This window comes from Salmo trutta, chromosome 7, assembly GCF_901001165.1.
Source record: "Salmo trutta chromosome 7, fSalTru1.1, whole genome shotgun sequence".
In the NCBI taxonomy this organism is placed as follows: domain Eukaryota; kingdom Metazoa; phylum Chordata; class Actinopteri; order Salmoniformes; family Salmonidae; genus Salmo; species Salmo trutta.
This window is the reverse complement of record NC_042963.1, coordinates 57544572-57572052: the sequence shown is the minus strand read 5'-3', so window position 1 is coordinate 57572052 and position 27481 is coordinate 57544572. Positions and strand designations below refer to the sequence as shown.

At 43.3% G+C, this 27481-nt stretch overlaps 1 protein-coding gene across 6 annotated transcripts in view; it reads left to right on the top strand.

Annotated features, from left to right (window-relative positions):
- Positions 1 to 24987: 24987 nt before the first annotated feature.
- The window catches only part of pgghg (protein-glucosylgalactosylhydroxylysine glucosidase), a 26481-nt gene continuing 23987 nt past the window's right edge, over positions 24988 to 27481 (top strand). For 2 of the 6 annotated variants that reach the window (XM_029759504.1, XM_029759509.1), the window contains exons 1-2: positions 24988 to 25469; positions 25687 to 25755. In XM_029759504.1, the coding sequence (XP_029615364.1) occupies positions 25429 to 25469; positions 25687 to 25755 (110 nt within the window). In that variant the 5' untranslated portion in view covers positions 24988 to 25428. The remainder of the gene's footprint in view (positions 25470 to 25686; positions 25756 to 27481) is intronic. The other 4 variants (XM_029759510.1, XM_029759508.1, XM_029759505.1 and 1 more) reach the window with 2 other exon arrangements.

Sequence of the window (27481 nt, the reverse complement as noted above, 5' to 3'; positions counted from 1 at the left end):
TCGATACGAGACAATACTGTGCAGCTGTATTCATCGACCTGGCCAAGGCTTTCGACTCTGTCAATCACCACATTCTTATCGGCAGACTCAACAGCCTTGGTTTCTCAAATGACTGCCTCGCCTGGTTCACCAACTACTTCTCAGACAGAGTTCAGTGTGTCAAATCGGAGGGCCTGTTCTCCGGACCTCTGGCAGTCTCTATGGGGGTGCCACAGGGTTCAATTCTCGGGCCGACTCTCTTCTCTGTATACATCAATGATGTCGCTCTTGCCGCTGGTGATTCTCTGATCCACCTCTACGCAGACGACAAAATTCTGTATACTTCTGGCCCTTCTTTGGACACTTTGTTAACTAACCTCCAGATGAGCTTCAATGCCATACAACTCTCCTTCCATGGCCTCCAACTGCTCTTAAATGCAAGTAAAAATAAATGCATGCTCTTCAACCGATCGCTGCCCACACCTGTCTGCCCGACCAGCATCACTACTCTGGACAGTTCTGACAATAACAAATACCTAGGTGTCTGGTTAGACTGTAAACTCTCCTTCCAGACTCACATTAAGCATCTCCAATCCAAAATTAAATCTAGAATCGGCTTCCTATTTCGCAACAAAGCATCCTTCACTCATACTGCCAAACATACCCTCGTAAAACTGACTATCCTACTGATCCTTGACTTCGTCGATGTCATTTACAAAATAGCCTCCAACACTCTATTCAGCAAATTGGATGCAGTCTCTCACAGTGCCATCCGTTTTGTCACCAAAGCCCCATATACTACCCACCACTGCGACCTGTATGCTCTCGTTGGCTGGCCCTCGCTTCATATTCGTCGACAAATCCACTGGCTCCAGGTCATCTATAAGTCTGTGCTAGGTAAAGCCCTGCCTTATCCCAGCTCACAGGTCACCATAGCAGCACCCACCCATAGCACCCGCTGCAGCAGGTATATTTCGCTGGTCACCCCCAAAGCCAATTCCTCCTTCGGCAGCCTTTCCTTCCAGTTCTCTGCTGCCAATGACTGGAACGAACTGCAAAAATCTCTGAAGCTGGAGACTCATATCTCCCTCACTAGCTTTAAGCACCAGCTGTCAGAGCAGCTCACAGATCACTGCACCTGTACATAGCTCATCTGTAAATAGCACATCCAACTACCTCATCCCCATATGGTTATTTATTTTGCTCCTTTGCACCCCAATATCTCTACTTGCACATCAATCACTCCAGTGTTTAATTGTCTTGTATATTGTAATTATTTCGCCACTATGGCCTATTTATTGCCTTACCTCCCTTATCCTACTTCCTTTGCACACACTGTATATAGACGTATAGCCAATAGTATAGAATAGATATAGACTTTCTATTGTATTATTGACTGTATGTTTGTTTATTCCATGTTTAACTCTGTGTTGTGTTGTTGTTTGTGTCGCACTGCTTTGCTTTATCTTGGCCAGGTCGCAGTTGTAAATGAGAACTTGTTCTCAACTAACCTACCTGGTTAAATAAAGGTGAAATAAAATAAATAAAAGTAGCAGACAATATCTGCAGTATGAGGTGCTACAACCACACGGCAGGATTTAGAGCGATGGGTAGACAGATCAGATTTACTTGGGTCCCAGCCCATCGTGGGGGTAGAGGGAAACGAGGCAGTTGATGTGCTGGCTAAACAAGCACTTAGTAGTGTGGGATGTTAAGGCTGTAGTTCCAATGAGCAAGGCAGAGAGGCAAAACGTCTGAAATGGACGGTGATGGTGCGGAGATGGCAGGAGCAGTGCAATAGAGATACTAAGGGCAGGCATTTATTTCAAGTACAGAGGAAAGTCGGGGAGGGGAGGAAGGCAGGAAGGGACAGAAGAGAGGAGGCTATATTTACAAGATTAAGAGTAGGACACAGCTGGTTTAATAAGACCTTACATGTGATAGGAAAGCATCTAACAGGAAAGTGTGATTATTGTCAGGAAACAGAGACTATGGAGCTGATACTATGTGTATTGCTATGGTGTAGGCAGTATCAGAGGGAAAGAGAGAGGCTGTGATCTAGCATGAGCGAGAAGGGGATACAGGAAATTAGTTTAAATAGTATATTGAGAAGAATGTCATTAGATATAGTCTCAAATATTGTGTTATCTTTTTTTAAGAGCAACGAGGCTGGCAGGTAGGATTTCATTTCTCCCTGTCTCTGGCCCACACTCCAGTACAGTAGGTGGCAGTAATGCACCATAACGTTGGCTGCCAACCGCCGATAAACCCCACGAAGAAGTACTTCGCACTAAAAAGTAATCTAAAAATGGCAAAAAAATTAAGTTGTTGAGTTGTTGAAACAACCATTGCAGAGGAGATATTCGGGGTCGTTGAAAAAAAACGATAGCAGAGAACCAGAAAGAGGTTGACCATCTACAGAGGCTATTCGGCATTGTTCTTCAACCGGAGATAAAACTACACAGCGCAGGTTTGAATACGTTTGTCAAACTTACTAAACCTTTTATACGACATTGGATCAATGTTAGTTAAAGGTAGTTAAACGCTAGGTAGCCTACTCCTCTGATACTTGCATGATCATTGAGAAGTGGCTGTATCATATGGGATCAATATCATGCCAAATGTAAATCACCATATTCACTAATGTAAATCACCAATTCACAAATGTAAGTCACCAATCCACAAATGTAAATCACCAAATTCACAAATGTAAGTCACAAATCCACAAATGTAAATCACCAAATTCACAAATGTAAGTCACAAATCCACAAATGTAAGTCACCAAATTCACAAATGTAAGTCACCAATCCACAAATGTAAATCACCAAATTCACAAAAGTAAGTCATAAATCCACAAATGTAAATCACCAAATTCACAAATGTAAGTCACAAATCCACAAATGTAAATCACCAAATTCACAAATGTAAGTCACAAATCCACAAATGTAAATCACCAAATTCACAAATGTAAGTCACAAATCCACAAATGTAAATCACCAAATTCACAAATGTAAGTCACAAATCCACAAATGTAAATCACCAAATTCACAAATGTAAGTCACAAATCCACAAATGTATATCACCAAATTCACAAATGTAAGTCACCAATCCACAAATCCACAAATGTAAATCACCAATCACCAAATTCACATATGTAAATCACCAATCCACAAATGTAAATCACCAATCACCAAATTCACATATGTAAATCACCAAATTCACAAATGTAAATCGCTATCCACAAATGCAATTCACTATCCACAAACAAACACCTTTTGATTTTGTATTTGTAAATCAATATATTACAGTAGAATTTTTTTCAAACTGCAGAAGCTAGACAAAGAGCAATTTTAATGTTTAAACTGTTTAAGTACAATGCGGTTGATTTGCGATGATGACACAAACATTATATTAAGCAGGACATTCATACGTGCCTTAAAATCCAATTATCATCCAAAAGTAGTGTGAAATGCACTACCCTGTTCTTTGTGGTAGAATCTGTGGTTGAAATTCACTGCTCGACTGAGGGACCAGTGAATTTCAACCACAGATTTAACCACAAAGACCAGGGAGGTTTTCCAATGCCTCGCAAAGAAGAGCACCTATTGGTAGATGGGTAAAACAAATTACATTGAATATCCCTTTGATCTGTCCTCCCTATGTGAAAAGTGAAACCATATCACTATCCACACAGGGGAGAAATCATATCACTATCCACACAGGGGAGAAATCATATCACTATCCACACAGGGGAGAAATCATATCACTATCCACACAGGGGAGAAATCATGTCACTATCCACACAGGGGAGAAATCATATCACTATCCACACAGGGGAGAAATCATATCACTATCCATACAGGGGAGAAATCATATCACTATCCACACAGGGGAGAAATCATGTCACTGCTGTGATTGTGGCAAAAAATTCTATCTGAATGAAGATCTTAAAATACACATGAGAACCGGTTTCACTGTCTGGTTTGTGGCAAAGGATTCAAACGGAACGAAGTTCTTAAAAAAAACACATTATGATTCCCACAGGGGAGAATCCTTATCGTTGTCATGATTGTGGCAAAATATTTAGTCAGAGAGGACCTCTAAAAATGCACATCAGGATCCACACAGGAGAGAAATCGTATCATTGTGGTGTCTGTGGTAAAGGATTCAGCGCCAACAGGACGCTGAAAGCGCACATGAGGACTCACGTCCTCCAATGTAGAAAATATTATTCAATGTAATTGATTGGGAAAAAACAATCGAAGACCCATTGAAGAAACAATGTCTGTCATTTGAAAACGCAGAACACCTACGAAGAGAAGAGCAGACACTAGAGGAAAAAAAGAGATGACCTTATGGCAACCCACAACAAAAGACCGGCGAAAAAGACCAGCGCCCTTCTTAAGACTGGCGACATGACTGGCACCTGCCACAAAAGACCAGCGAGTGGGAGAATGCCTACCTAAATCCCTTTGCTAGATTCCTTACCTAACTCCCTTTGCTAGATTCCTTACCTAACTCCCTTTGCTAGATTCCTTACCTAATTCCCTTTGCTAGATTCCTTACCTAATTCCCTTTGCTAGATTCCTTACCTAAATCCCTTTGCTAGATTCCTTACCTAACTCCCTTTGCTAGATTCCTTACCTAACTCCCTTTGCTAGATTCCTTACCTAAATCCCTTTGCTAGATTCCTTACCTAGATTCCTTACCTAAATCCCTTTGCTAGATTCCTTACCTAATTCCCTTTGCTAGATTCCTTACCTAATTCCCTTTGCTAGATTCCTTACCTAGATTCCTTACCTAAATCCCTTTGCTAGATTCCTTACCTAATTCCCTTTGCTAGATTCCTTACCTAGATTCCTTACCTAACTCCCTTTGCTAGATTCCTTACCTAGATTCCTTACCTAACTCCCTTTGCTAGATTCCTTACCTAACTCCCTTAATCTCTTTTTTCCCCTGTCTCTTTAGACCAATAAATGGGTCGGTTGTTTAGCAACAAAACCGACGCGTGTGTTTCTATGGGGCAAAATAGACGGGGTTGGCTTAGATTGTTGACCGTGTTTATTGTAAATGTGGTCAATGAGCACTTGTTCTCTCTGAAATGCATGGTTGCAGTTGTTGGTTAGCTAGCTAGGGCATTTCAGTCATATTAGCATTGACACGAGCAAGATGAAACTAGCTGAAATTAGTTACAGTGGCAGCGTCTTGTCATTGTTGGTAGTCATGTGGCTATCCAGAATCACAACAACTCAGACTTCTGCCCTGTTGAAGCGTGGGCATCGTTTTCGTGACAACGTCAGCTAACCATCTGTTAGCCGGGTTGAATCACCCATCTATACTATCACCATCTGTTATTTCATGGTGATGGTGTGGTGATGGTATGGTGATGGAATGGTGTGGTGATGGTGTGGTGATGGTGTGGTGATGGTGTTGGTGTGGTGATGGTGTGGTGATGTGATGGTGTGGTTGTGGTGATGGTGATGGTGTTGGTGTGGTGATGGTGTGGTGATGGTGATTGTGATGGTGTGGTGATGGTGATTGTGATGGTGTGGTGATGGTGATGGTGTGGGGTGGTGATGGTGTGGGGTGGTGATGGTGATGTGATGGTGTTGGTGATGGTGTGGTGATAGTGTGGTGGTGGTGATGGTGTGGTGATGTGATGTGGTGGTGTGGTGTTGGTGTGGGGGTGGTGATGGTGTATTGATGGTGAGGTGATGGTGTGGTGATGGTGTGGTGGTGGTGTGGTGTTGGTGTGGTGGTGGTGATGGTGTGGTGATGGGGTGGTGATGGTGTTGGTGATGGTGATTGTGATGGTGATTGTGATGGTGTGGTGATGGTGTGGTTGTAGTGATGGTGTTGGTGTGGTGATGGTGTGGTGATGGTGATTGTGATGGTGTGGTGATGGTGATTGTGATGGTGTGGTGATGGGGATTGTGATGGTGTGGTGATGGTGTGGGGTGGTGTTGGTGATGGTGTGGTGGTGGTGATGGTGTGGTGCTGGTGATTGTGATGGTGTGGTGATGGTGTGGTGATTGTGTGGTGATGTGATGGTGTGGTGATGGTGTGGTGATGGTGTGGTGATGTGATGGTGTGGTTGTGGTGATGGTGTGGTGATGGTGATTGTGTGGTGATGGTGTGGTGATGGTGATTGTGATGGTGTGATGATGGTGTGGTGTTGGTGATGGTGTGGTGATTGTGATGGTGTTGGTGATGGTGTGGTGGTGGTGATGGTGTGGTGATGGTGTGGTTGTGGTGTTGGTGATGGTGTGGTGATGGTGATTGTGATGGTGTGGTGATGGTGTTGGTGATGGTGTGGTGATGGTGATTGTGATGTTTGGTGTGGTGATGGTGTGGTGATGGTGTGGTGATGGTGTGGTGATGGTGTGGTTTGGTGATTGTGATGGTGTGGTGATGCTGTGGTGATGGTGATGGTGTGGTGATGGTGTGGTGATTGTGATGGTAGGGTGATGGTGTTGTGGTGGTGGTGATGGTGTTGTGATGGTGTGGTGATGGTGTGGTGATTGTGATGGTGTGGTGATGGTGCGGTGATGGTGTGGTGGTGGTGGTGTTGTGATGGTGTGGTGATGTTGAGGTGATGGTGAGGTGATGGTGTTGTGGTGGTGGTGTTGTGATGGTGTTGTGATGGTGATGGTGTGGTGATGGTATGGTATGGTGTGGTGATTGTGATGGTGTTGTGATGGTGTGGTGATGGTGTGGTCATTTTTAAATTCCTCCTGTGTTCCTAAACAAATCTGTAGTCCAGTTAAAGTGGCTTCTTCCAAAGCCGAAAAAAATATAACTATTAAAATATTGCTCCGGCGTTCCTACCATCTATAGAGTATTCCAGATGGTAAAGTTCTGGATATGTTAATTGGGACAAATTTGAGGAACAATACAATGGCTATTTGCATTATACGGTCTTCTTTGACTAGCTTCACCCTTTTTGAGGTTAATTGTCATACAACTTTTAACTGTGTCTGATAGTGTGGTGGACAGAGTGCCTGGTTAGTAACCATGTGGATGCATTTTCAAATCCTGACCAGATGATTGTTGAAATGTACAGGTCTAGCTGTTGTGCCCTTTTCCAAGACAGCAAATATAAAATGTTCATTGGGATTCTTCGTGACTTGTTATAATAGGAATATTCAACGCTAACTGAGGAGACACGAAAATGCATCAATAAAAACCTGAAACAAATCCAGGTTTACTTGTCATCGCTGTGGTAAAAGGTTTTCCTTCAACAGTAGGCTGATAGAGCACATGAAGAGCCACATAGGGGAGAAATCATATCACGATCCACACAGGGGAGAAATAATGTCATTGCTGTGATTGTGGCCAAAGATTCAAAACCAGCAGCGATCTGAAAAGACCCATTATGATTTACACAGGGGAGAAATCGTATCGCCCATTATGATTCACACAGGGGAGAAATCATATCGCTGTGGTGACTATGAGAAAAGGATTCAGCACCAGCAGGCAGCTGAAGGTGCACATGAGGACTCACAGGAGAGAAACTATCCATGTGGCGAAGGATTCAGCACCAGCAGGCAGCTACAGATATCCTCAATGTAGAAAATATTTTCACCTAATCAGTGACATTGAATAACAGTCGAAGACCCATTGAGGAAACGCTGCCGTTTCCTCAATGAGAATGCATGACGGTGTGCTATCTGGGGGAAAGGTCTGGAGACAGAAGATTGAGAGACACATTCTTAACTTCCATCTGTGAGAGGACAGTAATTACTGCTTGAACATGGCTGTCGAACAGCAGTTTACAGATTTCTGAGCGACAGAATTCCCTGTTCATTACTTGAGCCTATAGGATGACACACAAACATTTCAACCTACAGTGCCCTGAAAAGTATTTCCCCCCCTTTCTGATTTTCTCTATTTATGCATATTTTTCATACTGAATGTTAGCAGATCATCAACCAAAACCTCATGTTAGATAAAGGGAACTTGATTCATTTTTTTATTCAATTAACAAAGTTATGCAACATTCAATTCCCCTGTGTGAGAAAGTAATTGCCCCCCTTACACTCAATAACTGTTTGTGTCACCTTTTAACTGCAATGACTGCAACCAAATGCTTCCTGGATCATTGTCTCGCTGCATAACCCAGCTGCGATTCAGCCCACAGACGGATGGGCCTGACATTCTCCTGTAGAATTCTCTGATACAGAGCAGAATTCCATGGTTCCTTCTATAAAGGCCAGTCGTCCAGGTCCTGAGGCAGCAAAACATCCCCAAACCATCACACTACCACCACCACGCTGGACCGTTGGTGTGAGGTTCTTACTGTGGTGTTTGGTTTTCACCAGACGTAATGGGACCCATCTCATCCAAAGATAATTTTACAGGAGAATGTCAGGCCATCCGTCTGTGAGCTGAAGCTGAAGTGCAGCTGGGTCATGCAGCAAGACAATGATCCAAAACACACAGTCAAGTCTACATGAAAATGGCTAAAAAGCAACAAATTTGAAGTTTTGGAATGGCCTAGTCAAAGTCCAGATTTTGTGGCAGGACTTGAAATGAGCAGTTCATGCTTGATAACCCATAATTGTTACTGAGTTAAAGCAGTTCTGCATTGAAGAGTTGGCCAAAATTCCTCCGCAGTGAAGTGAGAGACTGATCAACAACTACAGGAAGTGGTTGGTTGGAGTCATTGCAGCTAAAGGTGGAACAACCAGTCACTGAGTGTAAGAAGGCAATCAAATACTTTTTCACACAGGGGCATTAGGTGATGCATCAACAAGCTCATAAACTTTGTTTATGAAATATACTGAACAAAAATATAGAACGCAACATGCAAGAAGTTCAACGATTTTACTAAGTTACAGTTCATATAACAAAATGAGTCAATTGAAATAAATTCATTAGGTCCTAATCTATGGATTTCACATGACTACAGATATGCATCTGTTGATCACAGATAGTGACTGGTTTTCTGATCCACGCCCCTATCTGGTGACCACCATTTGCCTCATGCAGCGCGACACATCTCCTTCACATAGAGTTGATCAGGCTGTTGATTGTGTCCTGTGGAATGTTGTTCCCCACTCCTCTTCGATGCCTGTGCGAAGTTGTTGGATATTGGCAGGAACTGGAACACGTTGTCGAACACATCAATCCAGAGCATCCCAAACATGCTCAATGGGTGACATGTCTGGTGAGTCTGCAGGCCATGGAAGAACTCAGACATTTTCAGCGTCCAGGAACTGTGTACAGATCCTTGCAACATGGGGTCGTGTATTATCATGCTGAAACATGAGGTGATGGAGGCGGATGAATGGCACAACAATGGGCCTCAGGATCTCATCACGGTATCTCTGTGCATTCAATATTTCCATCGATAAAATGCAATTGTGTTCATTGTCCGTAGCTTGTCAGAAGTTCACCTAAGGGTCATGATAGGGGCTTTACCAAATGATTGATGTATTATAATAATTGATTATGTTGTATTAATACAAGGTTATAAGACCCCTGGCCCTCTTTATATTTATAGGGTCCTAGACTACAGATTAACAATATATATATACATTATGAGGTTTTAATATTGTTCCACAGTTGTTTTCTAGTTCTCTCTCTCTCTCTCTCTCTCTCTCTCTCTCTCTCTCTCTCTCTCTCTCTCTCTCTCTCTCTCTCTGCCTCTCTCTCTGCCTCTCTCTCTCTGCCTCTCTCTCTCTCTGCCTCTCTCTCTCTCTCTCTCTCTCTGCCTCTTATAAAGAGACCCCTCTGAGAAATGTGTGACTGAGACAGAACTCTGCAGGGGAGTGTAGGAGATAAGACAAGTCAAACATTCCACTATAAATCAACTTGGACATTTACTGCTAAGCTTTTAGATAACACACTAAAAGCCTTGTTTATATAGTTGTGTAGGCATGGTCCCATGTGGCTCAGTTGGTAAATCATGGTGTTTGCAACGCCAGGGTTGTGGGTTAGATTCCCACGGGGGACCAGTACGGAGAAAAAAATGTATGAAATGTATGCATTCACTACTGTAAGTCGCTCTGGAGAAGAGCGTCTGCTAAATGACTAAAATGTAAAATGTTTTGGTCTCAGGAGTAAAAGTTAATGACTAGGCAGTGGCATTACTGAAGCCTGGACTTCGCGTTTGATAAAATAACATTGGACCTTTTCTTAAGGGCAGAACTTACTAGGAAACATGCGTGCTATGTTCCTGATTGTCAACTTCTGTCTGCAATTGCATTAATTAAGGTTTTTGAATGATTTAATTAAAGATATTGTCATAATGCTAATTTCACCAATGAGCCAATGATTGACAAGGAACAGGAACGAACCCTAACAAGCTTATGCCTGTCCATACCATAACACCACCGCCACCATGGGGCACTCTGTCCACAACGTTGACATCAGCAAACTGCTCACCCACACAACGCCAAACACGCTGTCTGCGGTTGTGAGGTCGGTGGGACGTACTGCCAAATTCTCTAAAACAACGTTGGAGGCGGCTTATGGTAGAGAAATTAACATTCAATTCTCTGGCGGACATTCTTGCATTCAGCATGCCAATTGCACGCTCCCTCATCTTGAGACATCTATGGCATTGTGTTGTGTGACAAAACTGCACATTTTAGCGTGGCTTTTTATTGTCCCCAGCACAAGGTGCACCTGTGTAATGATCATGCTGTTTAATCAGCTTCTTGATATGCCACAGCTGTCAGGTGTATGGGTTATCTTGACAAAAAAATGCTCACTAAAAGGGATGTAAACAAATTTGTACACCAAATTTGAGATAAATAAGCTTTTTGTGCATATGGAACATTTCTGTGATCTTTTATTTCAGCTCATGAAACATGGGACCAACACTTTACATGTTGCGTTTATATTTTTGTTTAGTATAAATGAAAGAAGTTGGCAATTGTTGTGTCATTTGTTTAGTCAGGTTTCCTTTATCAAATATTAGGTTTTGGTTGAAGATTTGAAAACATTCAGTTTCAAAAATATGCAAAAATAGTGAAAATTTGAAAGGGGGCAAATATTTTTTCACAGCACTGTATGTTCTCGTTTTGTCTAGAATACCTGTTGTTGTCTTGAGTTAAATTTCTCCTCTACTCAATATGTTGAATTTAAATACATCTGTTTTCATGTTGCTACTGTAGTTTTCAGATCAGTTACTTTGTGTTTTCTCCACATGTTCTCTAAGAGCTTGATGCCAATATCCACTCTGAAGGAAAATACATTTTTATTTGGCTTTCTGACCGGCATTAAGCAATGCCTCAAGTTGTTTGATTTTGCAGTGGTAACAATGACAATTTGCATGGAAATTTGCAATGATTTTGTCTAATTATTCATAAAAATGCAATGACGAGGGGAGAAGTTTTGCTTGACAGAACCATTTTATGCGGTAAAAGTGTTTGGTGATTGTTTAAAAATTGTGAGCCCTCTTTTTGTAGTGTGGTGAACGGTAATATTGCAATGATCAGTTTTATGCAGTAATAATGAAGTGATTGGTAAAATTTGTAAGCCCTCATCATTTTTGATTTTGCTGGAGGGTCTAATTAAGACAATTGTTATGTTATGATAAGTGGACCAATTCTTTTTAATGAACCTTTTGATGCTCGTTTCTCATTCAGAGATTTGTATGTTTTATCCACAAAGTATTCAAGAATGTTGATAACACACGTTCACTGTGACGCGTCTTCACCTGAACTCTTACCTCTGACAGTTTTTCACCATTATTAAACATGGGAAACATTGAAATGTTTGACATTTATCTGATCACCAATCCATTCAATGATTTATACATATCTAAAGCACTCTTACAGGGATAGTTCACCAAATTACAAATTGGCACAACGCTTTCTTTACCCTGTAAGTAATCTCAGGTTAACCCAGAACGAAAGTCTTGCGGAATCGGTCAGATGCTCTATTAAATTCTGGGTCCATACTGTGTTAAGAGAAGAGAGAGCTAGGAGAATGATTTGGAAAAATGCTAATATCAGTCTCATGACCTGAATGGGATTTGTGCCACAAATGCTAAAACATTAGCATTTGGAAACCCGTGCCAGGAAAACTAAACCAAAGCATGATTGCTGTCGTTCCTTGTCCAGAGACAACTTCCAGGTTAACCAATGTCATTTTGTAATTTGGGTGAACTATCCTTTTAAGGGCCCATGAAGTTGCATCTTACTGTAGGTTCTTACTGTAGGTTCTTACTGTAGCTTCTTACTGTAGGTTCTTACTGTAGGATCTTACTGTAGGTTCTTATTGTAGGATCTTACTGTAGGTTCTTACTGTAGGTTCTTACTGTAGGTTCTTACTGTAGGTTCTTACAGAGGGTATTGGTTACTAGCCTGGCTCCACAGCTACACCACAGGAAGAAGGCAGAGGGTGATGGTTACTAGCCTGGCTCCACAGCTACACCACAGGAAGAAGGCAGAGGGTGATGGTTACTAGCCTGGCTCCACAGCTACACCACAGGAAGAAGGCAGAGGGTGATGGTTACTAGCCTGGCTCCACAGCTACACCACAGGTGTTCCACAAGGTGGGCGTGATCTTACCATATCTGTTTCTCCTTCACATGTCCACCTGAAAAGTTGTCTTCAGTGACACTCTGGACACTGGGTATGCAGACGAGGTAGGGCTGTCCCGAGCCATACCATTAACCATCATCCAAGTGGACATTCCCATGCGTTTGGAGGCAAAGCAGTTGGAAGAGTGTGCCACATCCAACATCATGCTTCTGAATGGGAAAATGTCTGTGGAAATTGGGATATGTTTTTCTAGAGACCATCCACAACCTGTACCACTAATCCTAGGAGGACAGGAAGTACAAGTGGTAACAACAACTAAGTATCTTGGTTTTCATCTAGACTCTAACCTCAATGGTGACACGCATGTGGAAGGCCTCAAAACACCTGCACTTTTTGACTGTTCTTGTCAGAAATGGCCTACTCACTGAAGATCTGGCCTACTCACTGAAGATCTGGCCTACTCACTGAAGATCTGGCCTACTCACTGAAGTGATGTTAGTTGGATGCAGTAAAAAACAGCAGGTCCAACTAGACAGGGTGCAGAGGAGGGTCTTGAGGATCATCTCCAGAGGTGGAGCCATCCAACCACAGCTCCCCGCACTGCAGAGGAGGAGACAGCAGGCCGCAGTGGACCTGGTGAAGGATATGCACACTCTAGACGGGTCACTGAATGACCTGCTCCCTCCACCACCAGGCTCCCTCCACCACCAGGCTCCCTCCACCACCAGGCTCCCTCCACTACCAGGCTACCTCCACCACCAGGCTCCCTCCACCACCAGGCTCCTTCCACCACCAGGCTACCTCCACCACCAGGCTCCCTCCACCACCAGGCTCCTTCCACCACCAGGCTCCCTCCACCACCAGGCTCCCTCCACCACCAGGCTCACTCCACCACCAGGCTCCCTCCAAAAAGAGGGTAACTGCACCACCAGGCTCCTGAGAAACAGCCACTAACTGTCCTATATAACACCACTCTACCTGCTATCAGACTGTTTAACTGTCCTGTATAACACCACTCTACCTGCTATCAGCCTGTATAACACCACTCTACCTGCTATCAGACTGTATAACACCACTCTACCTGCTATCAGACTGAATAACACCACTCTACCTGCTATCAGACTGTATAACAGCCTGTATAACACCACTCTACCTGCTATCAGACTGTATAACACCACTCTACCTGCTATCAGACTGAATAACTGTCCTGTATAACACCACTCAACCTGCTATCAGACTGCATAACACCACTCTACCTCCTATCAGCCTGTATAACACCACTCTACCTGCTATCAGTCTGTATAACACCTCTCTACCTGCTATCAGCCTGTATAACACCACTCTACCTGCTATCAGACTGTATAACACCACTCTACCTGCTATCAGACTGTATAACACCACTCTACCTGCTATCAGCCTGTATAACACCACTCTACCTGCTATCAGACTGTATAACCCCACTCTACCTGCTATCAGACTGTATAACTGTCTTGTATAACACCACTCTACCTGCTATCAGACTGTATAACACCTCTCTACCTGCTATCAGCCTGTATAACACCACTCTACCTGCTATCAGACTGTATAACTGTCCTGTATAACACCACTCTACCTGCTATCAGACTGTATAACAGCCTGTACAACACCACTCTACCTGCTATCAGACTGTATAACACCACTCTACCTGCTATCAGAATGTATAACACCACTCTACCTGCTATCAGACTGTATAACACCACTCTACATGCTATCAGACTGTATAACACCACTCTACATACTATCAGACTGTATAACACCACTCTACCTGCTATCAGACTGCATAACATCACTCTACCTGCTATCAGACTGTATAACACCACTCTACCTGCTATCAGACTGTATAACACCACTCTACCTGCTATCAGACTGTATAACACCACTCTACCTGCTATCAGACTGTTTAACTGTCCTGTATAAAACCACTCTACCTGCTATCAGCCTGTATAACACCACTTTACCTGCTATCAGCCTGTATAACACCACTCTACCTGCTATCAGCCTGTATAACACCACTCTACCTGCTATCAGACTGTATAACACCACTCTACCTGCTATCAGACTGAATAACACCACTCTACCTGCTATCAGACTGTATAACAGCCTGTATAACACCACTCTACCTGCTATCAGACTGTATAACACCACTCTACCTGCTATCAGACTGAATAACTGTCCTGTATAACACCACTCAACCTGCTATCAGACTGCATAACACCACTCTACCTGCTATCAGCCTGTATAACACCACTCTACCTGCTATCAGCCTGTATAACACCACTCTACCTGCTATCAGCCTGTATAACACCACTCTACCTGCTATCAGACTGTATAACTGTCCTGTATAACAGCACTCTACCTCCTATCAGCCTGTATAACACCACTCTACCTGCTATCAGACTGTATAACACCACTCTACCTGCTATCAGACTGTATAACACCACTCTACCTGCTATCAGACTGTATAACTGTCCTGTATAACACCACTCTACCTGCTATCAGACTGTATAACACCACTATACCTGCTATCAAACTGTATAAAACCACTCTACCTGCTATCAGACTGTATAACACCACTCTACCTGCTATCAGACTGTATAACACCACTTAACCTGCTATCAGACTGTATAACACCACTCTACCTGCTATCAGACTGTATAACACCACTCTACCTGCTATCAGACTGTATAACACCACTCTACCTGCTATCAGCCTGTATAACACCACTCTACCTGCTATCAGACTGTATAACACCACTCTACCTGCTATCAGCCTGTATAACACCACTCTACCTGCTATCAGCCTGTATAACACAACTCTACCTGCTATCAGCCTGTATAGCACCACTCTACCTGCTATCAGACTGTATAACTGTCCTGTATAACACCACTCTACCTGCTATCAGCCTGTATAACACCACTCTACCTGCTATCAGACTGTATAACCCCACTCTACCTGCTATCAGCCTGTATAACTGTCCTGTATAACACCACTCTACCTGCTATCAGACTGTATAACACCACTCTACCTGCTATCAGACTGTATAACACCACTCTACCTGATATCAGCCTGTATAACACCACTCTACCTGCTATCAGACTGTATAACACCACTCTACCTGCGATCAGACTGTATAACACCACTCTACCTGCTATCAGACTGTATAACACCACTCTACCTGCTATCAGCCTGTATAACACCACTCTACCTGCTATCAGACTGTATAACACCACTCTACCTGCTATCAGACTGTATAACACCACTCTACCTGCTATCAGCCTGTATAACACCACTCTACCTGCTATCAGACTGTATAACACCACTCTACCTGCTATCAGCCTGTATAACACCACTCTACCTGCTATCAGACTGTATAACTGTCCTGTATAACACCACTCTACCTGCTATCAGACTGTATAACACCACTCTAACTGCTATCAGACTGTATAACAGCCTGTATAACACCACTCTACTTGCTATCATTCTGTATAACACCACTCTACCTGCTATCAGACTGTATAACACCACTCTACCTGCTATCAGCCTGTATAACACCACTCTACCTGCTATCAGACTGTATAACACCACTCTACCTGCTATCAGACTGAATAACACCACTCTACCTGCTATCAGACTGTATAACAGACTGTATAACACCACTCTACCTGCTATCAGACTGTATAACACCACTCTACCTGCTATTAGACTGAATAACTGTCCAGTATAACACCACTCAACCTGCTATCAGACTGCATAACACCACTCTACCTCCTATCAGCCTGTATAACACCAATCTACCTGCTATCAGCCTGTATAACACCACTCTACCTGCTATCAGCCTGTATAACACAACTCTACCTGCTATCAGACTGTATAACTGTCTTGTATAACACCACTCTACCTGCTATCAGACTGTATAACACCACTCTACCTGCTATCAGCCTGTATAACACCACTCTACCTGCTATCAGACTGTATAACACCACTCTACCTGCTATCAGACTGTATAACTGTCCTGCATAACACCACTCTACCTGCTATCAGACTGTATAACACCTCTCTACCTGCTATCAGCCTGTATAACACCACTCTACCTGCTATCAGACTGTATAACTGTCCTGTATAACACCACTCTACCTGCTATCAGCCTGTATAACACCACTCTAAGTGCTATCAGACTGTATAACACCACTCTACCTGCTATCAGACTGTATAACACCACTCTACCTGCTATCAGACTGTATAACTGTACTGTATAACACCACTCTACCTGCTATCAGACTGTATAACAGCCTGTACAACACCACTCTACCTGCTATCAAACTGTATAACACCACTCTACCTGCTATCAGACTGTATAACACCACTCTACCTGCTATCAGACTGTATAAAAACCACTCTACATGCTATCAGACTGTATAACACCACTCTACATACTATCAGACTGTATAACACCACTCTACCTGCTATCAGACTGCATAACACCACTCTACCTGCTATCAGACTGTATAACACCACTCTACCTGCTATCAGACTGTATAACACCACTCTACCTGCTATCAGACTGTATAACACCACTCTACCTGCTATCAGACTGTTTAACTGTCCTGTATAAAACCACTCTACTTGCTATCAGCCTGTATAACACCACTCTACCTGCTATCAGCCTGTATAACACCACTCTACCTGCTATCAGCCTGTATAACACCACTCTACCTGCTATCAGACTGTATAACACCACTCTACCTGCTATCAGACTGAATAACACCACTCTACCTGCTATCAGACTGTATAACAGCCTGTATAACACCACTCTACCTGCTATCAGACTGTATAACACCACTCAACCTGCTATCAGACTGCATAACACCACTCTACCTGCTATCAGCCTGTAAAACACCACTCTACCTGCTATCAGCCTGTATAACAACACTCTACCTGCTATCAACCTGTATAACACCACTCTACCTGCTATAAGCCTGTAGAACACCACTCTACCTGCTATCAGACTGTATAACTGTTCTGTATAACACCACTCTACCTCCTATCAGCCTGTATAACACCACTCTACCTGCTATCAGACTGTATAACACCACTCTACCTGCTATCAGACTGTATAACACCACTCTACCTGCTATCAGACTGTATAACTGTCCTGTATAACACCACTCTACCTGCTATCAGACTGTATAACACCACTCTACCTGCTATCAGACTGTATAACACCACTCTACCTGCTATCAGACTGTATAACACCACTCTACCTGCTATCAGACTGTATAACACCACTCTACCTGCTATCAGACTGTATAACACCACTCAACCTGCTATCAGACTGTATAACACCACTCTACCTGCTATCAGACTGTATAACAGCACTCTACCTGCTATCAGACTGTATAACACCACTCTACCTGCTATCAGCCTGTATAACACCACTCTACCTGCTATCAGCCTGTATAACACAACTCTACCTGCTATCAGCCTGTATAGCACCACTCTACCTGCTATCAGAATGTATAACTGTCCTGTATAACACCACTCTACCTGCTATCAGCCTGTATAACACCACTCTACCTGCTATCAGACTGTATAACACCACTCTACCTGCTATCAGCCTGTATAACTGTCCTGTATAACACCACTCTACCTGCTATCAGACTGTATAACACCACTCTACCTGCTATCAGACTGTATAACACCACTCTACCTGATATCAGCCTGTATAACACCACTCTACCTGCTATCAGACTGTATAACACCACTCTACCTGCTATCAACCTGTATAACACCACTCTACCTGCGATCAGACTGTATAACACCACTCTACCTGCTATCAGACTGTATAACACCACTCTACCTGCTATCAGCCTGTATAACACCACTCTACCTGCTATCAGACTGTATAACACCACTCTACCTGCTATCAGACTGTATAACACCACTCTACCTGCTATCAGCCTGTATAACACCACTCTACCTGCTATCAGACTGTTTAACACCACTCTACCTGCTATCAGCCTGTATAACACCACTCTACCTGCTATCAGACTGTATAACTGTCCTGTATAACACCACTCTACCTGCTATCAGACTGTATAACACCACTCTAACTGCTATCAGACTGTATAAGAGCCTGTATAACACCACTCTACCTGCTATCAGACTGTATAACACCACTCTACCTGCTATCAGACTGTATAACACCACTCTACATACAATCAGACTGTATAACACCACTCTACCTGCTATCAGACTGTATAACACCACTCTACCTGCTATCAGACTGTATAACACCACTCTACATGCTATCAGACTGTTTAACTGTCCTGTATAAAACCACTCTACTTGCTATCAGCCTGTATAACACCACTCTACCTGCTATCAGCCTGTATAACACCACTCTACCTGCTATCAGCCTGTATAACACCACTCTACCTGCTATCAGACTGTATAACACCACTCTACCTGCTATCAGACTGAATAACACCACTCTACCTGCTATCAGACTGTATAACAGCCTGTATAACACCACTCTACCTGCTATCAGACTGTATAACACCATTCTACCTGCTATCAGACTGAATAACTGTCCTGTATAACACCACTCAACCTGCTATCAGACTGCATAACACCACTCTACCTCCTATCAGCCTGTATAACACCACTCTACCTGCTATCAGCCTGTATAACACCACTCTACCTGCTATCAGCCTGTATAAAACCACTCTACCTGCTATCAGCCTGTATAACACCACTCTACCTGCTATCAGACTGTATAACTGTCTTGTATAACACCACTCTACCTGCTATCAGACTGTATAACACCACTCTACCTGCTATCAGCCTGTATAACACCACTCTACCTGCTATCAGACTGTATAACACCACTCTACCTGCTATCAGACTGTATAACTGTCCTGTATAACACCACTCTACCTGCTATCAGACTGTATAACAGCCTGTACAACACCACTCTACCTGCTATCAGACTGTATAACACCACTCTACCTGCTATCAGACTGTATAACACCACTCTACCTGCTATCAGACTGTATAACACCACTCTACATGCTATCAGACTGTATAACACCACTCTACATACTATCAGACTGTATAACACCACTCTACCTGCTATCAGACTGCATAACACCACTCTACCTGCTATCAGACTGTATAACACCACTCTACCTGCTATCAGACTGTATAACACCACTCTACCTGCTATCAGACTGTATAACACCACTCTACATGCTATCAGACTGTATAACACCACTCTACATACTATCAGACTGTATAACACACTCTACTTGCTATCAGACTGCATAACACCACTCTACCTGCTTTCAGACTGTATAACACCACTCTACCTGCTATCAGACTGTATAACACCACTCTACCTGCTATCAGACTGTATAACACCACTCTACCTGCTATCAGACTGTTTAACTGTCCTGTATAAAACCACTCTACTTGCTATCAGCCTGTATAACACCACTCTACCTGCTATCAGCCTGTATAACACCACTCTACCTGCTATCAGCCTGTATAACACCACTCTACCTGCTATCAGACTGTATAACACCACTCTACCTGCTATCAGACTGAATAACACCACTCTACCTGCTATCAGACTGTATAACAGCCTGTATAACACCACTCTACCTGCTATCAGACTGTATAACACCACTCTACCTGCTATCAGACTGAATAACTGTCCTGTATAACACCACTCAACCTGCTATCAGACTGCATAACTCCACTCTACTTGCTATCAGCCTGTATAACACCACTCTACCTGCTATCAGCCTGTATAACACCACTCTACCTACTATCAGCCTGTATAACACCACTCTACCTGCTATCAGACTGTATAACTGTCCTGTATAACACCACTCTACCTCCTATCAGCCTGTATAACACCACTCTACCTGCTATCAGACTGTATAACACCATTCTACCTGCTATCAGACTGTATAACACCACTCTACCTGCTATCAGACTGTATAACTGTCCTGTATAACACCACTCTACCTGCTATCAGACTGTATAACACCACTCTACCTGCTATCAGACTGTATAACACCACTCTACCTGCTATCAGACTGTATAACACCACTCTAACTGCTATCAGACTTTATAACAGCACTTTACCTGCTCTCAGACTGTATAACACCACTCTACCTGCTATCAGACTGTATAACACCACTCTACCTGCTATCAGACTGTATAACAGCACTCTACCTGCTATCAGCCTGTATAATACCACTCTACCTGCTATCAGACTGTATAACACCACTCTACCTGCTATCAGCCTGTATAACACCACTCTACCTGCTATCAGCCTGTATAACCCAACTCTACCTGCCATCAGCCTGTATAGCACCACTCTACCTGCTATCAGACTGTATAACTCTCCTGTATAACACCACTCTACCTGCTATCAGCTTGTATAACACCACTCTACCTGCGATCAGACTGTATAACACCACTCTACCTGCTATCAGACTGTATAACACCACTCTACCTTCTATCAGACTGTTTAACTGTCCTGTATAAAACCACTCTACTTGCTATCAGCCTGTATAACACCACTCTACCTGCTATCAGCCTGTATAACACCACTCTACCTGCTATCAGCCTGTATAACACCACTCTACCTGCTATCAGACTGTATAACACCACTCTACCTGCTATCAGACTGTATAACACCACTCTACCTGCTATCAACCTGTATAACACCAATCTACCTGCGATCAGACTGTATAACACCACTCTACCTGCTATCAGACTATATAACACCACTCTACCTGCTCTCAGACTGTATAACACCACTCTACCTGCTATCAGACTGTATAACACCACTCTACCTGCTATCAGACTGTATAACACCACTCTACCTGCTATCAGACTGTATAATACCACTCTACGTGCTATCAGACTGTATAACACCACTCTACCTGCTATCAGCCTGTATAACACCACTCTACCTGCTATCAGCCTGTATAACCCAACTCTACCTGCCATCAGCCTGTATAGCACCACTCTACCTGCTATCAGACTGTATAACTGTCCTGTATAACACCACTCTACCTGCTATCAGCTTGTATAACACCACTCTACCTGCTATCAGACTGTATAACACCACTCTACCTGCTATCAGCCTGTATAACTGTCCTGTATAACACCATTCTACCTGCTATCAGACTGTATAACACCACTCTACCTGCTATCAGACTGTATAACACCACTCTACCTGATATCAGCCTGTATAACACCACTCTACCTGCTATCAGACTGTATAACACCACTCTACCTGCTATCAACCTGTATAACACCACTCTACCTGCGATCAGACTGTATAACACCACTCTACCTGCTATCAGACTGTATAACACCACTCTACCTGCTATCAGCCTGTATAACACCACTCTACCTGATATCAGACTGTATAACACCACTCTACCTGCTATCAGACTGTATAACTGTCCTGTATAACAGCACTCTACCTGCTATCAGCCTGTATAACACCACTCTACCTGCTATCAGACTGTATAACACCACTCTACCTGCTATCAGACTGTATAACACCACTCTACCTGCTATCAGACTGTATAACTGTCCTGTATAACACCACTCTACCTGCTATCAGACTGTATAACAGCCTGTACAACACCACTCTACCTGCTATCAGACTGTATAACACCACTCTACCTGCTATCAGACTGTATAACACCACTCTACATGCTATCAGACTGTATAACACCACTCTACATGCTATCAGACTGTATAACACCACTCTACATACTATCAGACTGTATAACACCACTCTACCTGCTATCAGACTGCATAACACCACTCTACCTGCTATCAGACTGTATAACACCACTCTACCTGCTATCAGACTGTATAACACCACTCTACCTGCTATCAGACTGTATAACACCACTCTACCTGCTATCAGACTGTTTAACTGTCCTGTATAAAACCACTCTACTTGCTATCAGCCTGTAAAACACCACTCTACCTGCTATCAGCCTGTATAACACCACTCTACCTGCTATCAGCCTGTATAACACCACTCTACCTGCTATCAGACTGTATAACACCACTCTACCTGCTATCAGACTGAATAACTGTCCTGTATAACACCACTCAACCTGCTATCAGACTGCATAACACCACTCTACCTGCTATCAGCCTGTATAACACCACTCTACCTGCTATCAGCCTGTATAACACCACTCTACCTGCTATCAGCCTGTATAACACCACTCTACCTGCTATCAGCCTGTATAACACCACTCTACGTGCTATCAGACTGTATAACTGTCTTGTATAACACCACTCTACCTGCTATCAGCCTGTATAACACCACTCTACCTGCTATCAGACTGTATAACAGCCTGTACAACACCACTCTACCTGCTATCAGACTGTATAACACCACTCTACCTGCTATCAGACTGTATAACAGCCTGTACAACACCACTCTACCTGCTATCAGACTGTATAACACCACTCAACCTGCTATCAGACTGTATAACACCACTCTACCTGCTATCAGACTGTATAACACCACTCTACCTGCTATCAGACTGTATAACACCACTCTACCTGCTATCAGCCTGTATAACACCACTCTACCTGATATCAGACTGTATAACACCACTCTACCTGCTATCAGCCTGTATAACACCACTCTACCTGCTATCAGCCTGTATAACACAACTCTACCTGCTATCAACCTGTATAGCACCACTCTACCTGCTATCAGACTGTATAACTGTCCTGTATAACACCACTCTACCTGCTATCAGCCTGTATAACACCACTCTACCTGCTATCAGACTGTATAACACCACTCTACCTGCTATCAGCCTGTATAACTGTCCTGTATAACACCACTCTACCTGCTATCAGACTGTATAACACCACTCTACCTGCTATCAGACTGTATAACACCACTCTACCTGATATCAGCCTGTATAACACCACTCTACCTGCTATCAGACTGTATAACACCACTCTACCTGCTATCAACCTGTATAACACCACTCTACCTGCTATCAGACTGTATAACACCACTCTACCTGCTATCAGACTGTATAACACCACTCTACCTGCTATCAGCCTGTATAACAGCACTCTACCTGATATCAAACTGTATAATACCACTCTACCTGCTATCAGACTGTATAACTGTCCTGTATAACAGCACTCTACCTGCTATCAGCCTGTATAACACCACTCTACCTGCTATCAGACTGTATAACACCATTCTACCTGCTATCAGACTGTATAACACCACTCTACCTGCTATCAGACTGTATAACACCACTCTACCTGCTATCAGCCTGTATAACACCACTCTACCTGCTATCAGACTGTATAACACCACTCTACATGTTATCAGACTGTATAACACCACTCTACCTGCTATCAGACTGTATAACTGTCCTGTATAACACCACTCTACCTGCTATCAGACTGTATAACACCACTCTACCTGCTATCAGACTGTATAACAGCCTGTATAACACCACTCTACCTGCTATCAGACTGTATAACACCACTCTACCTGCTATCAGCCTGTATAACACCACTCTACCTGCTATCAGCCTGTATAACACCACTCTACCTGCTATCAGACTGTATAATAACTCTAGCTCTTAAATGGTTTCCCCCCCCAAAAAATGTTTTAATCACAATTGAATATTTTAATTTCAAGCTTGTGTGGCCTACCACTTCGCGGCTGAGCCGTTGTTGCTCCTAGACGTTTCCACTTCACAATAACTGTACTTACAGTTGACCTGGGCAGCTCTAGCATGGCAGACATTTGACGAACTTGTTTGAAAGGTGACATCCTTTGACGGTGCCACGTTGAAAGTCACTGAGCACTTCAGTACAGGCCATTCCACTGGCACTGTTTGTCTATGGAGATTGCATGGATGGGACAGTTACCCCAGTAATTGGGGGAAAATACACCTTTTCCAAAAACAATATTTCATTAAATAACTAACAAAAGTTTTAAATGGTAGCCACTTGTTTCCCTTAATAGTTTGGTTCCCTAAGCATGGCCATCATCCACATACCTTGTTTATTTTTTTACCAAACGTCTAAATCTTCGCAAACAATCATGGTTCCCAATTCCATCCCTTAGAAACCCAACCAACTAATCTCAATCCAATCCGCATTCTAGGAATCCTGTCCAGGTTGGTCCTTTGACCAGCCGTGATTATGGTCGTCACTAGTTACCACAGCCACAAAGTCATACACCCGACCCATTTCTTCAATTTCAAAATGTGATTTAAAACCTTAACCTTAACACCATACTGCTAACCTTATGCCTAACTTTAACCTTAAATTAAGACCAAAAAAAAAAACGTTTTCATGAATTTGTAGGATATTGGCCATTTGACTTTGTGTCTGTGGTAAGTAGTGGAACCCCTCGCTATGCCTCCTCCCCCTACATCCATACCGGAGAGGAACCTACATTTTGTTTTCTTCTATACAAAGTCTGGAACAAGACCTCACGCTGCCTTTAGGACCTTCTTTTCAACTAAATACAAGTTTGGGGCTCGGGAAGATCAATACTTCGTTTAGTTCCAGATCTTTATTCTACTCATGTGAGATACTTTACCTGTTTTATTTTACCTTTGTTTCTATTCTTCACTTATTTTCTGCATTCCTTTCATCCCCGGTAACTGCGGATGCCCCCCCTTTCTCCTCACGTGAGTGTGGGACGGTTCCCCCGGTCGGATTATCAAGGAACTGTTGAGAATTACATCAACAGAGACTGACGCCGACAGAGTTGCGTTTTAAGACTCGTTACTCCTCGGCATTGAACGGTCGCCATGAACTTTTTGCCGTTATCATCATCTCATCGTTCCTTACGGTTTACTTTCTCGAGATCATGAGATTAATTCAATATGTCATGCTGCTCTTTGTGTTTTGGTGAGGCGATCCACTTTTTATTGTCATGTTTATTTGAATCTCTTGTGACACATTACATGTCATGATGAGTGCTTGTGACAAAAACCAGATGTCACATTGGTTTCGCTCGTTAGAACTGGTTTCTGTAAGGGGCTTTTAGGACATTTCACTTCATATAGAGCAGTGATTTCAGGATGAGACTTGACTAATGCATGTTTCTCTTTGTTTTTTGCTGTAGTTTTTTCTCTTTGATAAACTATAGGCTCTACTATTCTCATTTACTCATACCCAAATTGTCCCTTGTGTGGTAAGTATATATATGAAATATAAATGGATATATGATATATCAAATATATCAAACAAATATATCAAAATATATATTTTAACGTTTATCTAAATAGTAGGAAAGACATTTTACAGCTGAAAGCTGAGTTGTAGCATCACAAACAAATAAATAAGTAATTAAACAACGGGTTAAAATGCAAAATAGAAGGTAGGCCTACTGCTGTATAATACCTGTCAGTCTGGGTAGGACAGTAGAGCATTGGGCTGTCTGTCAGTCTGGGTAGGACAGTAGAGCATTGGGCTGTCTGTCAGTCTGGGTAGGACAGTAGAGCATTGGGCTGTATAATACTGTCAGTCTGGGTAGGACAGTAGAGCATTGGGCTGTCTGTCAGTCTGGGTAGGACAGTAGAGCATTGGGCTGTCTGTCAGTCTGGGTAGGACAGTAGAGCATTGGGCTGTATAATACCTGTCAGTCTGGGTAGGACAGTAGAGCATTGGGCTGTCTGTCAGTCTGGGTAGGACAGTAGAGCATTGGGCTGTCTGTCAGTCTGGGTAGGACAGTAGAGCATTGGGCTGTCTGTCAGTCTGGGTAGGACAGTAGAGCATTGGGCTGTCTGTCAGTCTGGGTAGGACAGTAGAGCATTGGGCTGTATAATACCTGTCAGTCTGGGTAGGACAGTAGAGCATTGGGCTGTCTGTCAGTCTGGGTAGGACAGTAGAGCATTGGGCTGTCTGTCAGTCTGGGTAGGACAGTAGAGCATTGGGCTGTATAATACCTGTCAGTCTGGGTAGGACAGTAGAGCATTGGGCTGTCTGTCAGTCTGGGTAGGACAGTAAGGCATTGGGCTGTCTGTCAGTCTGGGTAGGGCAGTAGAGCATTGGGCTGTCTGTCAGTCTGGGTAGGACAGTAGAGCATTGGGCTGTCTGTCAGTCTGGGTAGGACAGTAGAGCATTGGGCTGTATAATACCTGTCAGTCTGGGTAGGACAGTAGAGCATTGGGCTGTCTGTCAGTCTGGGTAGGACAGTAGAGCATTGGGCTGTCTGTCAGTCTGGGTAGGACAGTAGAGCATTGGGCTGTCTGTCAGTCTGGGTAGGACAGTAGAGCATTGGGCTGTCTGTCAGTCTGGGTAGGACAGTAGAGCATTGGGCTGTCTGTCAGTCTGGGTAGGACAGTAGAGCATTGGGCTGTCTGTCAGTCTGGGTAGGACAGTAGAGCATTGGGCTGTCTGTCAGTCTGGGTAGGACAGTAGAGCATTGGGCTGTCTGTCAGTCTGGGTAGGACAGTAGAGCATTGGGCTGTCTGTCAGTCTGGGTAGGACAGTAGAGCATTGGGCTGTATAATACCTGTCAGTCTGGGTAGGACAGTAGAGCATTGGGCTGTCTGTCAGTCTGGGTAGGACAGTAGAGCATTGGGCTGTCTGTCAGTCTGGGTAGGACAGTAGAGCATTGGGCTGTATAATACCTGTCAGTCTGGGTAGGACAGTAGAGCATTGGGCTGTATAATACTGTATAATTGTAGGAGGAGCTGGGGTTAAAGGACAAGTTTATGGCTGGATCTTGTGCATCTGCTGCTGACATAGGCATTCTGCGTGTGTGTGTGTGTGTGTGTGTGTGTGTGACATAGGCATTCTGCGTGTGTGTGTGTGTGTGTGTGTGACAGGCATTCTGTGTGTGTGTGACATAGGCATTCTGCGTGTGTGTGACAGGCATTCTGTGTGTGTGTGTGACATAGGCATTCTGTGTGTGT